This window comes from Nerophis ophidion, linkage group LG10, assembly GCF_033978795.1.
Source record: "Nerophis ophidion isolate RoL-2023_Sa linkage group LG10, RoL_Noph_v1.0, whole genome shotgun sequence".
In the NCBI taxonomy this organism is placed as follows: Eukaryota; Metazoa; Chordata; class Actinopteri; order Syngnathiformes; family Syngnathidae; genus Nerophis; species Nerophis ophidion.
In genome coordinates this window covers 54,591,553-54,610,005 of record NC_084620.1, presented here as the reverse complement: position 1 = coordinate 54,610,005, position 18,453 = coordinate 54,591,553, and the positions used below count along the sequence as shown (strand labels likewise).

At 41.7% G+C, this 18,453-nt stretch overlaps 1 protein-coding gene across 1 annotated transcript in view; it reads left to right on the top strand.

The window, feature by feature from the left end:
* The window catches only part of pah (phenylalanine hydroxylase), a 49,041-nt gene that overhangs the window by 17,731 nt on the left and 12,857 nt on the right, over positions 1–18,453 (top strand). Inside the window, exon 3 of the mRNA XM_061914136.1 lies at positions 15,348–15,531. Within this exon, the coding sequence (XP_061770120.1) occupies positions 15,348–15,531 (184 nt within the window). The remainder of the gene's footprint in view (positions 1–15,347; positions 15,532–18,453) is intronic.

Below are 18,453 nucleotides of genomic sequence, written 5' to 3'. Positions count from 1 at the left end.
ATACATTTTCATAACATGGTCACTACTGCCTACTTTCTCTTGTTAAATTATTATTTTACTGTTATATTATTGTTACTTTTTATTTTTTATTCTTATTGTAATATTTCTCTATTTTGTTTCCATTTAAACCCACATTATTTACTTTTTACTTTTTTTTAAATCGATCTCAACTCTGCACACTGCTGCTGGAACTTTAATTTTCCTGAAGGAACTCTCCTGAAGGAATCAATAAAGTACTATCAATCTATCTTTCTACAGTTTGTCGCTACATCTGTAAGTGCAAGTTAAAACTCTACTAAGCAAAGCCAAAGCCATTTATCAACAACACCCAGAACCGCCGCCGGCTTCACTGGGCCCTGAGCGCAGCCTCTTTTGCTACGTAGCCCATGTGGCGATATCCTCTGCACACTGATGTTGGTTTTTGATGCAGTACCGCCTGCTCTTTTTTTTCATTTTATTATATTAACAGCGTTGAAGAGCCTGTGGATATTTAATGATGGCCATCACTATTTCAATAAGACAATATTTCTGTGTTTTACATTTCGAGGATTGCATTATTTCCCTTGGAAAAAACTCATGCATTCTGCTGTTTGAAAGGCAAAATTCCCACACCCAGCTTAGTAAAGCCAGCTCCAAATCCTCAAAGCCATTTCTGTACCCGCCCGAGCTCTACCCATCGCCCCTGAGCGAGGTTCCAGGTCGAGGTCGTGCGGCGTCACATGGCGGACACCATGCCAGTCACATGCACTGCCTCCGAAGTCACATGCGGGTTCAATGTGGATCCAGTGAAGTAAGAACCCCGTTTCCATATGAGTTGGGAAATTGTGTTAGATGTAAATATAAACAGAATACAAATCAAATTCTCGACCCATATTCAGTTGAATATGCTACAAAGACAACATATTGGATGTTCAAACTCATAAACTCTATTTATTTTTCGCAAATAATCATTAACTTTAAACTTTGATGTCTGCAACACGTGACAAAGAAGTTGAGAAAGGTGGCAATAAAGACTGATAAAGTTGAGGAATGCTCATCAAACACTTATTTGGAACATCCCACAGGTGTGGAGGCTAATTGGGAACAGGCGGGTGCCATGATTGGGTATAAAAACAGCTTCCCAAAAAAATGCTCAGTCTTTCACAAGAAAGGATGGGGCGAGGTACACCCCTTTGTCCACAACTGCGTGAGCAAATAGTCAAACAGTTTAAGAACAACGTTTCTCAAAGTGCAATTGCAAGAAATTTAGGGATTTCAACATCTACGCTATCATCAAAAGGTTCAGAAAATCTGGAGAAATCACTCCACGTAAGCGGCATGGCCGGAAACTAACATTGAATGACCGTGACCGGCACTGTATCAAAAACCGACATCAATCTGTAAAGGATATCACCACATGGGCTCAGGAACACTTCAGAAAACCACTGTCGCTAAATAAAGTTGGTCGCTACATCTGTAAGTGCAAGTTAAAGCTCTACTATGCAAAGCCAAAGCCATTTATCAACAACATCCAGAAACACCGCCGGCTTCTCTGGGCCCGAGATCATCTAAGATGGACTGATGCAAAGTGGAAAAGTGTTCTGTGGTCTAACGAGTCCACATTTCAAATAATTTTTGGAAATATTCGACATCGTGTCATCCGGACCAAAGGGGAAGCGAACCATCCAGACGGTTATCGACGCAAAGTTCAAAAGCCAGCATGTGTGATGGTATGGGGGTGCATTAGTGCCCAAGGCATGGGTAACTTACACATCTGTGAAGGCACCATTAATGCTGAAAGGTACATACAGGTTTTGGAACAACACATGCTGCCATCCAAGCGCCGTTTTTTTCATGGACCCCCCTGCTTATTTCAGCAAGACAATGTCAAGCCACATTCAGTACGTGTTACAACAGCGTGGCTTCGTAAAAAAAAAAAAGAGTGCGGGTACTTTCCTGGCCCGCCTGCAGTCCAGACTTGTCTCCCATGGTAAATGTGTGGCGCATTATGAAGCGTAAAATACGACAGCGGAGACCCCGGACTGTTGAACGACTGAAGCTCTACATAAAACAAGAATGGGAAAGAATTCCACTTTCAAAGCTTCAACAATTAGTTTCCTCAGTTCCCAAACGTTTATTGAGTGTTGTTAAACGAAAAGGTGATGTAACACAGTGGTGAACATGCCCTTTCCCAACTACTTTGGCACGTGTTGCAGCCATGAAATTCTAAGTTTAAAGTTTATGAGTTTGAACATCAAATATGTTGTCTTTGTAGCATATTCAACTGAATATGGGTTGAAAAGGATTTGCAAATCATCGTATTTTGTTTATATTTACATCTAACACAATTTCCCAACTCATATGGAAACGGGTTTTGTTGATGCCTTGTTGGGTTGGACTGTAGGTGCAGGTTTACACAATAGCTGCAGAGGGGAGGATCGAGGGGGAGGATTGGGAGAGTCTGGTCTCATAGGTTGAAAGAGGATCCTCATGTTTAATGCAGAATTTTGTTTCCTTCTCATTTTAAACCTATTATGATCATTTGTTCTACATTTAAAACATGTATTGGGTTTTTTTTAGGGTCAAAATGTTGCATGGAGTGTTTTACAGACCGTCTCCAAGCCGCTTTCGGACATTCTCTACAACAGAGCTGAGCAAATTAAGGCCTGGGGCCCACATGCGGCACGTTGAGCTTTTCATTATGGTCCGCCGGACATTCCCAAATATTTTGTTTAGATCTTTAAGATGGAAAGTGTAGCTGCCAATATGACGTACAGTCATGTTGTCTAATTACCGTGATGGTTGGAATCTGCGCTTTTGCATGATATACTAGTTACTAAGGCAGGGGTCGGGAACCTTTTTGGCTGAGAGAGCCATGAAAGCAAAATATTATAAAATGTATTTCCGAGAGAGCCATATAATAATTTTTAACACTGAATAAAAATAAACGTGTGCATTTTTAAGTAAGACCAACATTTTAAGAATATAGTAAGTATTCTTCTTCTTTTGGATAACATTGTTATTCTGAAGCTAATGAATAAAATAGTTCTTACCGTTAATGCGACTTCTTGAACAGGAACGGTAGAAAACGGATGGATGGATTAAAATGCATGAGAATGTTTTACATTTTGAACGTTATTTTTAACACTGTGATTACCTGCGGAATTAATCATTACTTATCGCTGTGCTTTTCAACCAACCTGGTGTGTCGTGGGAGAGATTATGTAATTTCACCTAATTGGGCTGATAATATTTTTTGCAAACCTGTAGCTATAATTAAAAAATGTGCTGTTATTGAGTGTCTGTTAGAGCTCGGCAGAGTAAGCGTGTAATACTCTTCCATATCAGTAGGTGGCAGCAGGTAGCTAATTGCTTTTGTAGATGTCGGGAACATGGTCTGTCGTGATCACAAAATGCAGGAGGCAGCAGGTAGGTAAAAGCATATCTAACACTTAAACTAAAAAAAAACAAAAGGCGAGTGCCGCTAAGAAAAGGCATTGAAGCAAAACAAAACTAAAAGTAAAAAAAACAGAATGCTGGACAACAGCAAAGACTTACAGTGTGCGGAGTAGATGGCGTCCACAAAGTACATCCGTACATGGCATGACAATCAACAATGTCCACACAAATAAGGAGTGCGTCCGCACAACTTAAATAGTCTTGATTGTAAAAACAAAGCACATGCGATGAATAGCATTCAAGGAAGACATGAAACTGCTACAGGAAAATACCAACAAAAGAAATAAAGCCACCAAAATAGGAGTGCAAGTCACACAGGAAAACACCAAAAGAACTCCAAATAAGTTACGGCTTGACAGTACACCTACATAGAGACAAGAGCTATTGTGAGAACAATTTTTTTTTTGTCTTTACTGAGTTTAATTTTTTTATGTTTTCTGCTGGTGGTGCACCTCAGAATTTTTTCAATGAAAAAAATGTGTTTTGGCTCAAAAAAGGTTGAAAAACACTGACTTATCGTGTTAAGCAATGCCAGCTAAGATTTATCTGAGAGCCAGATGCAGTCAGCAAAAGAGCCACATCTGGCTCTAGAGCCATAGGTTCCCTACCCCTTTACTATGGTAATATCGTTAGTTACTATGGTCGTCTAATTACCGTATTTTTCGGAGTGTAAGTCGCACCTGCCAAAAATGCATAATAAAGAAGGGAAAAAACATACATAAGTCGCACTGAAGTATAAGTCGCATTTTTCGGGGGAATTTATTTGATAAAATCCAACACCAAGAATAGACATTTGAAAGGCAATATAAGATAAATAAAGAATAGTGAACAACGTTATATGAGGCATAAATAACCAACTGCTATGTTAACCTAACATATTATGGTAAGAGTCATTCAAATAACTATAACATATAGAACATACCAAACAATCCCTCACTCCTAATCCATAAATCCCATGAAATCTTATACGTCTAGTCTCTTACCTGAATGAGATAAATATTATTATTGGATATTTTACGGTAATGTGTTAATAATTTCACACATAAGTCTCTCCTGAGTATAAGTCGCACCCCCGGCCAAACTATGAAAAAAACTGCGATTTATAGTCCGAAAAATACGGTAGTTATTATGGTTATCTAATTAGTTACTATGGTAATCTATTGAGCTACTATGGTAATCTCATTAGTTACTATGGTAATCTCATTAGTTACTACTGTAATCAATTGAGTTACTATAATAATCCAGTTAGTTACTATAGTAATCTATTGAGTTACTATGGTAATCTAATTAGTTACTATGGTCATCTAATTCAGTGGTCCCCAACCACTGGGCTGTGGCCTGGTACCGATTGGTACCGGGCCGCACAAGAAATAAAAAAAAATATATATATTATTTTATTTTTTTGTATTATTAAATCAACATAAAAAACACAATATATACATTATAAATCAATATGGATCAATACAGTCTGCAGAGATAGAGTCCATAAACACACGTGATTGTATTTCGCTTGAAACCCCCGCTGGTTTCAAGCGTTGACCGGCCCGCAGCTACAAAAAGGTTGGGGGCCACTGATCTAATTAGTTACTATGGTAATCTAATTAGTTACTATGGTAATCTCATTAGTTACTATGAACATCTCATTAGTTACTATGGTCATTAGAGATGCGCGGTTTTCGGTCTCATCCGCGGAGTCCGCGGATAAACCGCGGGTCGGGCGGCTGACATGACGAAAAAATAGATTTTAATTAGATCCGGGCGGGTGGCGGTTGAACCTTCCGGAAATATTTGATATGCATGGTTCTGGGATCGGTATCCTTTGCCGTTCAAAGTGTCATTTAAGACCCGTGTCATAAAGCGAAGAAGATAATAAGAGACGCTATCATTCTCCTGAATGACTGCTGGTAGTCACCCAGATAATAAGCATTAGTGCGTGCTCTGAAGCCATTGGCTTTGTCGCCTACTACAACATGTACGATCTACTTGTCAGTCCAGCATCATGTTGTGTGTGGTTTCCGCGGCGACACGCACACGTCTGCAAGGCATACTGGGTGACACGGAGTACACTAAAGGTTGTGATATAAACAATTTTAACAGTCTTAGTAATATGCGCCACGCTGTGAAGCCACACCAATTAAGAATGACAAACACATTTTGGGAGAACATCCTCACAGTAACACAACATAAACACAACACAACAAATACCCATTATCCTTTGTATTCATGACGCTTCCTGACTATTTTATACACCCCGCTAGCAGCAACCCCACCCCTAGCGGGGTGTATAAAATAGTCGGGGTAGGGGGCGTGGGGGTGTAAAATATATTCAGAAAGTGTCACGGATACAAGGGATAATGGGTATTTGTTGTGTTGCGTTTATGTCGTGTTACTGTGAGGATGTTCTCCCGAAATGTGCTTGTCAATCTTGTTGGGTGTGGCTTCACAGCGTGGCGCATATTAGTAAGAGTTAAAGTTGTTTATATCACAACGATCAGTGTAATCTGTATCACCCAGTATGCCTTTCAATCTTGAATGTGTAATTGCTTAAGCTGCACACAACATGCTACCGGACCAACAATCGGTTCGTACATGTTGTTGAAGGTGTCTAAGTCAATGGCTTCACAGCACGCCCATATTCTTGTCATCAGGATGAACGCTATTGGATAGTCGCGGGAATGTTAGCGGCTCCAATTGTCTTCATTACTCTGTGAAACAGGTTTAAATAGCTCTGTGAGTGGTAAAGGCGGACAACCTCTGATGTATTTCAACGGGCGGTTGGCGGGCGGGTGGATAACGACTATGGTGATGCGGATGTGGATGATATAATTGCCTATCCGCGCATCTCTAATGGTCATCTATTGACTTACTTTGGTCATCTCATTAGTTACTATGGTGATCTAATTATATTTACATCTAACACAATTTGGAAACAGGGCTTGTAAAAACAGCGGAGGATGCTTGTGTATGTTCCAGACAGTCTGGACCGCAAAAAAAGAGGGAAGATATTGGCGACAATGGAGGACTTTCATAAGGTACTTTGGGTAACTCGCTGCCATAATCCGCTGACATCACCAGTGACGGAAACGTCACCAGTGGGGCAAATTCCAAACGGCTCGTTTCCCGGAAGTGTGAAGAAAGACAAGATTGTTTTATAAATATCCCTGCAATGCCTCCACAGTTTGATTTCACATTTCCGGGACTAATGCAGATCCCAAATACACAACAGCCGGTACCAATTTTTAAGATAAGTTGCTCATGCATAATATGGCCTCTGTTTCTTTCTCCCTGCCTCCTTTTGGGCCTCTTTTTTTTTTTTTTTGCACGTGAGGAGCAAAGTGTAACCTTGATGATGACGTTTTTGTTGCTAAATAAGAGAATTGATGCCAATCAGTGTTTATTTTAGCCCAAAGTCACGTACGCACAGAGTATTAATCAATAAGTCGGACATGCGCAGTCTTGTTGGCAAATAAATAAGCAGATCATTATGCAGTACTGAGTTTTGTAGCGCTGTTTTGCTGAAAAAGTCTGATTATTTAGAGTCATTTAAGTCCCATAAAAATGGAGTTAAGATTAAATAACTGAAAAGTCAAATAATAAATAAAATAAAAATATTGACGCGGTGGAAGAGGGGTTAGTGCAGGGGTGTCAAACTCAAATACAGAGTGGGCCAAAATTTTAAACCGAACAAAGCGGCGGGCCGAGGTTGAACAAATTAATCTTTTAATAGGGACCCAAACCAGTTTTGCATTGAATCTTGAACAAGCAAGGTTTATATAACTTTATAGTTATATAAGTTTCAAATAATAATAATAATTAAAGCTGATGCCCCCATGATCCAATCCCTGGTTTAAGTCAGAGCTACATATAGGTTTTTGTTTCATGTCTCTACGACATTCCTAACAGAAGTTACAAGCTGTTTTGTCTGTTTTTTTTTTCCTAAGAGGCGCTAGAGCGCAATTTTGACTTGTGGGGTTTGGTTTTTTATTAGATGGCAATTTTTGCCAGTCCTGATGTGTGTGTAAAATTTGGTGAGTTTTGAAGCATGTTAAGGGGGTCAAATTACAGATCGGCGTTTCTGGATGATGTTGATAAATGACTTTCACTTTGCATAGTAGAGCTTTAACTTGCACTTTGAAGCATTTTAAGGGGGTCAAGTTAAAACTCAAAGAGGCAAAAATAGCATCTTTTGCGCCCCAAAAATTTTTGAAGGGTTTTTTGCCAACTTCCTGTTGATTTTTGCCTGAGGATGTACAATTAGGAAATGTAGGTCTAGGTTAGTTCTACTTAGAGGTTTGTGTTTAATGTCTCTACGACTTTGCTAACGGAAGTTACAAGCAGTCTGTTTTTTTGTCTACCTAGGGGGCGCTAGCGCGCAATTTTAATTTTTGGGGTTTGGTTGCTTAATATGTTGGGAAGGTCCACCGTACCGATGTGTGTGTCAAATTTGGTGAGTTTTGAAGCATGTTAAGGGGGTCAAATTAGGGTGTGAAGGTGCGGAATAATAAAGAATAATAATAATACAACCTTAAAGTTTCCGTAGGGCCTGGCGGACCCTAAGTAAAAAATATCAATGGCATATCAAATAAAATTTAAATAAAAATGGAATGCCTCTTTTCGGCGAGGTGAACGGGGTTTGGTGATAGCGGGGGGTGTATGTTGCAGCGTCCGGGAAGAGTTAGTGTTGCAAGGGGTTGTGGGTATTTGTTCTGTTGTGTTTATGTTGTGTTACAGTGTGGATGTTCTCCCAAAATGTGTAATTCTTGTTTGGTGTGGGTTCACAGTGTGGCGTATATTTGTAACAGTGTTGAAGTTGTTTATACGGCCACCCTCAGTGTGACCTGTATGGCTGTTGACCAAGTATGCCTTGCATTCACTTGTGTGTGTGTGTATAAGCCTCATATATTATGTGACTGGGCCGGCACGCTGTTTGTATGGAGGAAAAGCGGATGTGGCGACAGGTTGTAGAGAACGCCAAAGGCAGTGCCTTTAAAGGGGAACATTATCACAATTTCAAAAGGGTTAAAAACAATAAAAATCAGTTGTATTTTTTAAAGTTTTTTTCAAAATTTTACCGGTCCCGGAATATCCCTAAAAAAAGCTTTAAAGTGCCTTTTTTTCGGTCTCTGTGACGTCATACAGTGCTGCCAATACAAACAAACAATGGCGAATACCACAGCAAGTTATAGCGACAATAGCTCGGATTCAGACTCGGATTTCAGCGGCTTAAGCGATTCAACAGATTACGCATGTAATGAAACGGATGGTTGGAGTATGAAAGTATTGAAGAAGAAATTCATAGACATAGCATGGCCGAATAGCTGCATTAGCATCGCCGGTAAAAAGTGCGGACCAAACGATCAGGACTTTCCCATCTCGTGACACTGGAGTAACTTAAATCTGTCGATTGGTAAGTGTTTGTTTCGCATTAAATGTGGGTGGAAGGAAACATGATATAGTCGCAAATGCATCTGTAGGTTATCCATATATCTCTGTGCCATGTCTGCTTTAGAACTGCCGGTAAATAGCATGTTAGCATCGATTAGTGTAGCATGTTAGCATTGATTAGCTGGCAGTCACGCCGTGACCAAATATGTCTGATTAGCACATAAGTCAACAACATCAACAAAACTCACCTTTGTGATTTTGTTGACTTTATTGTTGCAAATGCATCTGCAGGTTATCCATACATCTCTGTGCCATGTCTGTCATCGCCGGTAAAATGTGCAGACACTCCGGCACATTCAATGGGGGTCTGGCGGCAGATTTCTTGCCACTTTCGCATCTTCGGGCCAGTGGTGCAACTTGAATCCCTCCCTGTTAGTGTTGTTACAACACACCGACGAGGCATGATGTCTCCAAAGTTCCAAAAAATAGTCGAAAAAAAACGGAAAATAACAGAGCTGAGACCCGGTCTTTGCACCTGGGGATAGGTTGATTGGTAACACTAAATGGTCTCTAGTGTGTGAATGTTGTCTGTCTACAGTTGAGATCTAAATTATTCAACCCCCACACAATGTTGGTGTTTTAGCAAGTTGGACATTTATTCCGTATTTTGTTTATAGTCAAATCAAATAAAGATGTGTCAAATAGACAAATGCAACTTAAATTGTAACACGGTATTTTACAAAATACCAAAAAAGGCCATTTTTCTTAATATCTCATTGACAAAATTATTCAACCCCTTGAAGATCATAAGTCTTAAGAACAGAATTTGAATAAGGATCTTTTCAATCAGGTGTTGAAAACACCTGTAGATGTGATTAGAACCATAACGAGCGACAATTGAACCGATTGAAAAAGACTGTGACGCTCAGCTTCTTGTTGATGGCGAATGGTGTATTTGCAACATGGTGAAGTCCAGGGAGTGGTCAAAGAAGTCAAGAGAGGAGGTCATTTCTCTTCATAAGAAAGGATATGGATATAAGAAAATAGCAAAGACATTACACATTCCAAGAGACACGGTTGGGAGCATAATTCGCAAGTTTAAAGCTAAAGGCACAGTGGAAACACGACCTGGGCGTGGTAGAACGAGGATGCTGTGTGCGTACAGTGGTGGAAAACCCCCGGGTAACAGCTGAGGAACTACAACAGGACATTGCAGAGGGGGGAACGCAGGTTTCGTCCCAGACAATAAGAGATGAAGGCCTCCATGCCAGAACTCCCAGGCGCACCCCACTTCTGACTACCAGGCACAAGAAAATAGACTGCAGTACACCAAAAATCATCTAAGCAAACCCCAAAGGTATTGGGAAACTGTTCTATGGAGTGATGAGACAAAACTGGAATTCTTTGGGCTTATGAATCAACGTTATGTCTGGAGGAGAAAAAATTAAGCTTACAAAGACTACTGTTAAGCATGGTGGGGGGTCAATCATGCTCTGGGGCTGTTTCGGGAATCTCCAGCGCGTTCAAGGCACTATGAATTCTATTTCCTAGCAGGATATATCAGCTGCAAATGTCACGAAGTCAGTGACGAAGCTGAGGCTTGGGAGACGTTGGACCTTCCAACAGGACAAGGATCCCAAGCATACCTCCAAATCAACATCAGAGTGGTTGCAGAAGAAGGGCTGGAAGACTCTGGAGTGGCCTTCACAGTCGCCAGACCTAAATCCTATAGAAAAGCTGTGGTGGGAGTTGAAAAAGGCAGTTGCAGCACGCAAGCCCAAGAATATGAATGAACTGGAGGCCTTTGCCCAAGAGGAATGGGCTAAAATACCTGTAGATGCTCGCAAGAAGCTTGTGTATCACCTTTGAAGGATGTCATTACTGCCAAAGGCTGTTCTACTAAGTACTGAAGATGCATGGAACTAGGGGGTTGAATCATTTTGTCAGTGAGATATTAAGAAAAATGTCCTTTTTTGGTATTTTGTAAAACACAGTGTTACAATTTAAGTTGCATTTGTCTATTTGACGGATCTTTATTTGATATGACTATAAACAAAATACGGAATAAATGTCCAACTTGTGTCGGGGTTGAATCAATCAATCAATCAATCAATGTTTACTTATATTGCCCTAAATCACTAGTGTCTCAAAGGGCTGCACAAACCACTACGACATCCTCGGTAGGCCCACATAAGGGCAAGGAAAACTCACACCCAGTGGGACGTCGGTGACAATGATGACTATGAGAACCTTGGAGAGGAGGAAAGCAATGGATGTCGAGCGGGTCTAACATGATACTGTGAAAGTTCAATCCATAATGGATCCAACACAGTCGCGAGAGTCCAGTCCAAAGCGGATCCAACACAGCAGCGAGAGTCCCGTTCACAGCGGAGCCAGCAGGAAACCATCCCAAGCGGAGGCAGATCAGCAGCGCAGAGATGTCCCCAGCCGATACGCAGGCAAGCAGTACATGGCCACCGGATCGGACCGGACCCCCTCCACAAGGGAGAGTGGGACATAGGAGAAAAAGAAAAGAAACGGCAGATCAACTGGTCTAAAAAGGGAGTCTATTTAAAGGCTAGAGCATACAAATGAGTTTTAAGGTGAGACTTAAATGCTTCTACTGAGGTGGCATCTCGAACTTTTACCGGGAGGGCATTCCAGAGTACTGGAGCCCGAAATGAAAAAGCTCTATAGCCCGCAGACTTTTTTTGGGCTTTGGGAATCACTAATAAGCCAGAGTCCTTTGAACGTCATCTTGATCACAACTGTATCTGTGTTGGCCCTGCGATGAGGTGGCGGCTTGTCCAGGGTGTACACCACATTCCGCCCGATTGTAGCTGAGATAGGCGCCAGCGACCCCCGCCACCCGAAAGGGAATAAGCGGTAGGAAATGGATGGATGTTCTGTTTCAAAGAACAAAGAAATTGGATAAATTGGCTATGGTATGACTTAGACCCAATTTTCATTCACTCACTTCTTTCAGCAAAAATCTACAGGAAGTTGGCAAAAACCCCTTCAAAATAAAATTTTCGCAAAAAATGCAATTTTTGCCTCTTTGCGCTGTAATTTGACCCCTTTAAAATGCTTCAAAAGTCACCAAACTTGGCGCACACATAAGGACTGGCGAATATTGCGATCTAATGAAAGAACCAAACCCCAAAACTCAAAATTGCGCTCTACCGCTATTTTTGAATAAAACACTGAAAAAACTGCTCCTAGGAAGAAAACACAGACACAATTGCTTGTAACTTCCGGTAAGAATGTCAGAGAGACATGAAACAAAAACATCTATGTAGGTCTCGCTTAGACCTACATTTCATAGATTGACAACCCCCAACAAAAATCAACAGGAAGTTTGCAATCCCCCCCTTCAAAACAAAAGGTTTGTAAAAACCGGTCACCTTTCTTCAAACATTATCTCTTCTGAGTGTGTTTGTTGTTTTGGCTTCAAACTCGCACAGGAGAGAGATTGAACCCTTCTGATAAAAAGTGTAGAACAGAGTTTTGATAAGTTCTCAGGTTTTGATTTTACGCGCTTTCAAAGAACCCCTGTGCAAAGTCTCCTAAAAAATGTCATTTTTGCCTCTTTGTAGGTCTCACTTAGACCTATATTTTAATAATTAACATACTTTAGCAAAAATCAACAGGAAGTTTGATATTTTCACTTCAATACAACAACTGCATTACTTTCACAATGCATTAGATTCTCAAAATAGTGGCTCCAAGGCGTCTTCTAACGCTTATCCGGCCGTGGGTCTCGGGGGCAGCAGCCAAAGGCGGACCCGACCAACGCTGCTTGCAGCTTTAATGTTAATTTGATATTGCCTCTAGGGCCAAATGAAATGACATGGGCCAGAGTTTGACACCCATGCCCTATATGCATGCTCCACGTAAACCGAAACGGAACTGAACGGTCAACCAAGTCGCCGGTCGTTCATGTAGGAGAGGACACGTTGCAAAAGGGGCGAGCCATTCGCTTCTGCTGATGCCACACCAGCACATTCTTTCAGCAACTTTCTAAGGGATTCAAGAAGACGCCATCAACACAATCCGAACCAGATGCGGCAACAAACTGACGCCCCCTCCCCCTGACTCCCATAAGCCTATCCCGACGGAGAAGATCGCACACACCCTCTCCCTGCACATTTTTCCTAGCGTATACAACTTTACGACGTCGTCCAGCAGGTCCGTAAACATCTCAAAAGTCTCGTATAAAATAAAAGCCCTCAAACGCTGGCGGGGTCCTTAAAAGGGGGCCGCATGCCGTGAGAAGCTGCACCGTATGGATCTCTTGGTATTTGCGTCGTGTCACGGCTTGATCGCCACATAAATCTCTTCTTTGAGCGCAACACATGCGGGGAAATGTGTGACCGTAAACTGCCAGCGGTGAGGCCGGGAGAAGTCCAGAAAGTAGTATAGAACTGCTCACCCCCAAATCCTCCACACGACACCTCCGCTCCATACAGGCTAACCTCCTCCAACCTCCACGAACAAAGTTTCGAACAATGGGAGACCGGGTTTTCTGCTCCGCTGCTCCCAGTCTGTGGAACGCTCTCCCTGACCACCTGAGGGCACCTCAGACTGTGGATGCTTTTAAAAAAGTGTTAAAAACCCATCTTTTTAAAATAGCCTTTTTATAGACATGCATGCTGGTTGTAGCCTTTGGGCTGTTTCTAGTTTTATTTTTTTTTTTTTTTTATTATAACTATTTTTTACACTGTGGCACTTTGAGGTTATTTGCTCAACGTAAAGTGCTTTTTACAAATAAAATCTATTATTATTAGTATTATTATTTGTCATGATAAAGAACAGTATAGGCTTGTACGGTATACCGGTACTAGCATAGTACCGCGATACTACACTAGTACCGGTATACCATACAACCCTATACCTATATACAAACCCTGTTTCCATATGAGTTGGGAAATTGTGTTGGATGTAAATATAAACAGAATACAATGATTTGCAAATACATTTCAACACATTTTCAGTTGAATATGCTACAAAGACAACATATTTGATGTTCTAACTCATACATTTTTTTTTTTTTGCAAATAATCATTAACTTTACAATTTAATGCCAGCAACATGTGACAAAGAAGTTGGGAAAGGTGGCAATACATACTGATATAGTTTAGGAATGCTCATCAAACACTTATTTGGAACATCCCACAGGTGTGCAGGCTAATTGGGAACAGGTGGGTGCCATGATTGGGTATAAAAACAGCTTCCCAAAAAAATGCTCGGTCTTTCACAAGAAAGGATGTGGCGAGGTACACTCCTTTGTCCACAACTGCGTGAGCAAATAGTCAAACAGTTTAAGAACGACGTGCGATTGCAAGAAATTTAGGGATTTCAACATCTACGCTCCATAATATCATCAAAAGGTTCAGAGAATCTGGAGAAATCACTCTACGTAAGCGGCATGGCCGGAAACCAACATTGAATGACCGTGACCTTCGATCCCTCGGACGGCAATGTATCAAAAACAGACATCAATCTCCAGAGGATATCACCACATGGGCTCAGGAACACTTCAGAAAACCACTGTCACTAAATACAGTTTGTTGCTACATCTGTAAGTGCAAGTTAAAGCTCTACTATGCAAAGCCAAAGCAATTTATCAACAACATCCAGAAACACCGCCGGCTTCTCTGGGCCCGAGATCATCTAGTATGGACTGATGCAAAGTGGAAAAATGTTCCATGGTCTGACAAGTCCACATTTGAAATTGTTTCTGGAAATATTCGACATTGTGTCATCCGGACCAAAGGCGAAGCGAACCATCCAGACTGTTATCGACGCAAAGTTAAAAAGCCAGCATGTGTGATGGCATGGGGGTGCATTAGTGCCCAAGGCATGGGTAACTTACACATTTGTGAAGGCCTATTAACGCTGAAATGTACATACAGGTTTTGGAACAACATATGCTGCCACTCATGGACGCCCCTGCTTATTTCAGCAAGACAATGCCAAGCCACATTCAGCACATGTTACAACAGCGTGGCTTCGTAAAAAAAAAAAAAGAGTGCGGGTACTTTCCTTGCCCGCCTGCAGTCCAGACCTGTCTCCCATGGAAAATGTGTGAAGCGTAAAATATGACAGCGGAGAGCCCGGACTGTTGAACGACTGAAGCTCTACATAAAACAAGAATGGGAAAGAATTCCACTTTCAAAGCTTCAACAATTTGTTTCCTCAGTTCCCAAACGTTAATTGAGTGTTGTTAAAAGAAAAGGTGATGTAACACAGTAGTGAACATGCCCTTTCCCAACTACTTTGGCACATGTTGCAGCCATGAAATTATAAGTTAATTATTATTTGCCAAAAAAATAGAGTTTATGAGTTTGAACATCAAATATGTTGTCTTTGTAGCATATTCAACTGAATATGGGTTGAAAAGGATTTGCAAATCATTGTATTCTGTTTATATTTACATCTAACAGAATTTCCCAACTCATATGGAAACGGGGTTTGTACGACACACTCACTTCTTCATTCAATCACCTGGTGTGTGTTCGCAGGACAAGGGCATCAATCTGGTGCACATCGAGTCGCGTCCCTCCCGCATCAGCAAGGAGCAGTACGAGTTCTTCATCAGCGTGGACCCCGCCTACTCCCAGGCCCTGGACGAGGTCATCGACTGCCTGCGGACGCAGATCAGCGGCCACGTGCACGAGCTGTCCCGCAACAAGCAGAAGGACACCGGTGAGCGAGCACAACGCCGCGAAATGCTCGACGGAAACATTTGCATTAGCCCGAGGACTAAAACTTTTAAGAGATACTCAAATACAATTATCAAGACTAATCACGTTGTATGACAATTCAAACACATGACATCGGTGAATTATATTTATATAGCGCTTATTCTCTAGTGACTCAGAGCGTTTTTAAATAGTGAAACCCAATATCTAAGTTACATTTAAACCAGTGTGGGTGGCACCGGGAGCAGGTGGGTAAAGTCTCTTGCCCAAGGACACAACGGCAGTGACTAGGATGGCAGAAGCGGGGATCGAACCTGGAACCTTCAAGTTGCTGGCACTACCAATTCTCTATTGACTCAGACCGCTTTTACATAGTGAAACCCAATATCTAAGTTAGATTTAAACCAGTGTGGGTGGCACTGAGAGCAGGTGGGTAAAGTGTCTAGCCCAAGGACACAACAGCAGTGACTAGGATGGCAGAAGCGGGGATCGAACCTGGAACCTTCAAGTTGCTGGCACTACCAATTCTCTATTGACTCAGACCGCTTTTACATAGTGAAACCCAATATCTAAGTTACATTTAAACCAGTGTGGGTGGCACTGAGAGCAGGTGGGTAAAGTGTTTTGCCCAAGGGCACAACGGCAGTGACTAGGATGGCAGAAGCGGGGATCGAACCTGGAACCTTCAAGTTGCTGGCACTACCAATTCTCTAGTGACTCAGACCACTTTTACATAGTGAAACCCAATATCTAAGTTACATTTAAAGCAGTGTGGGTGGCACTGAGAGCAGGTGGGTACAATGTCTTGCCCAAGGACACAACGGCAGTGACTAGGATGGCAGAAGCGGGGATCGAACCTGGAACCTTCAAGTTGCTGGCACTACCAATGGAGCTATACTGCCCCAAATATGGGTATCAATCCGATACCAAGTAGTTACAGGATCATTCATTGGTCATATTCAAAGTCCTCATGTGTCCATGGACATATTTTAAAGTTTATAAACATAATATAAATTTAAAAAAAGAAAGATTTTGTGATGTTAAAAAACATTGATGTAATCATAGTAGTATCGACTAGATACGCTGATGTAGGTGGTATCATTACAGTGGATGTTAGGTATAGAACCACCAATGGCGTTTGTTTACATTGTAGCTTCCCGGAAGACTTGGTGCTGCAAGGAATTCTGGGAATTTGTTTTGTAGTGTTTGTGTTGCGGTTAGAGATGTCCGATTATGGCTTTTTTTTGCTGATATCCGAAATTATCCAACTATTATTTACCGATTCCGATATCAACCGATAGCGATACATACAGTGGTGGAATGAACACTTATCAGGCCTAATTTTGTTGTGATGCCCCGCTGAAAAAAGCACCCATTGTCCGTGGGTGCTTCGGGCCCATTAAACAACGTAACAAGGTTTTCCCCCAAAAAACTGATCAAGTTATGGAAAAAAATGCCAACATGGCACTGCCGTATTTATTATTGAAGTCACAAAGTGCATTATTTTTTTTAACATGCCTCAAAACAAAACAGAAGCTTGGAATTTGAGAGCATGAGGAGGTTGAGGTGGGCGAGGTTGAGGTGGGGGGATAGGGGTGTATATTGTAGCGTCCCGGAAGAGTTAGTGCTGCAAGGGGTTCTGGGTATTTGTTCTGTTGTGGTACGGTGCGGATGTTCTCCCGAAATGTGTTTGTCGTTCTTGTTTGGTGTGGGTTCACAGTGTGGCGCATATTTGTAACAGTGTTAAAGTTGTTTATACCAGTGGCCTCCAACCTTTTTGTATCCGCGGACCGGTCAACGCTTAATAATTTGTCCCGTGGCCCGGGTGGGGGGGGGGGGGGGGGTTCTTTGTCATGAAAAACGAAGGTGTTTGTGGTTTGTGGTTGGTACACTAATTGTAAGTGTATATTGTGTTTTTTATGTTGTTTTAATAAATAAAAAAATAAAAAAAAATTTTTTTTTTTTCTTTTATAAAAATGAGTAAAAAATTCTTCTGCGGCCCGGTACCAATCGGGCCACGCCCGGTGGTTGGGGACCACTGGTTTATACGGCCACCCTCAGTGTGACCTGTATGGCTGTCGACCAAGTATGCCTTGCATTCACTTGTGTGTGTGTGGAAAGACGTAGATATGTGATTGGGCCGGCACGCAAAGGCAGTGCCTTCAAGGTTTATTGTCGCTCTGTACTTCTTCCTACGTCCACCGTGTACCACTCCGTACAGCAGCGTTTTTTTTTTAGATCATAAATTTCACTTTTTTAAACAGATGTTATATTTTAAAGCATTTATCGGCCGATAATACCGTCAGTTCGATATTATCGGACATCTCTAGTTGTGGTGAAAATAGTCTTCCAAAATGTCTTTGTCGTTGTTTTTTAGTGTGGTTTCACTATACGGCACATGTTTATGACAGTGTTGGCATTGTTCATACTGCCACCCTCAGTGTGACATGTATGGCTGATAAAGTTAAATTACTAATGATTGTCACACACACACACTAGGTGTGCCGAAATTATTCTCTGCATTTGACCCATCACCCTTGATCACCTCTAGGGAGATGAGGGGAGCAGTGGGTAGGTCCGCACTTCATTCGTTCGTTGTGCAGTGTGTTTAAAGTCTAAGTGGATGTGTCACTAATTCATTAAGTGGTCACAATGGAATCTTGGTCAGGTTTTGTTAATTATAGGTTAACTGAATTTCGACTTATTTGTTATGTCAAACGGACCAATTTGGCCAATAAATTACCAACAATATTGTTATTTCAAAAATTATATTGACGATTGAAAGATGCCATCAATCCCACGTGGGTGCTTCGGCATTGTCCGTGGGTGCTTCGGGCCCATTGTCCGTGGGTGCTTTGAGCCCATTGTCCGTGGGTGCTTCGGCATTGTCCGTAGTGGGTCCATTGTCCATGGAGGCTTCGGGCCC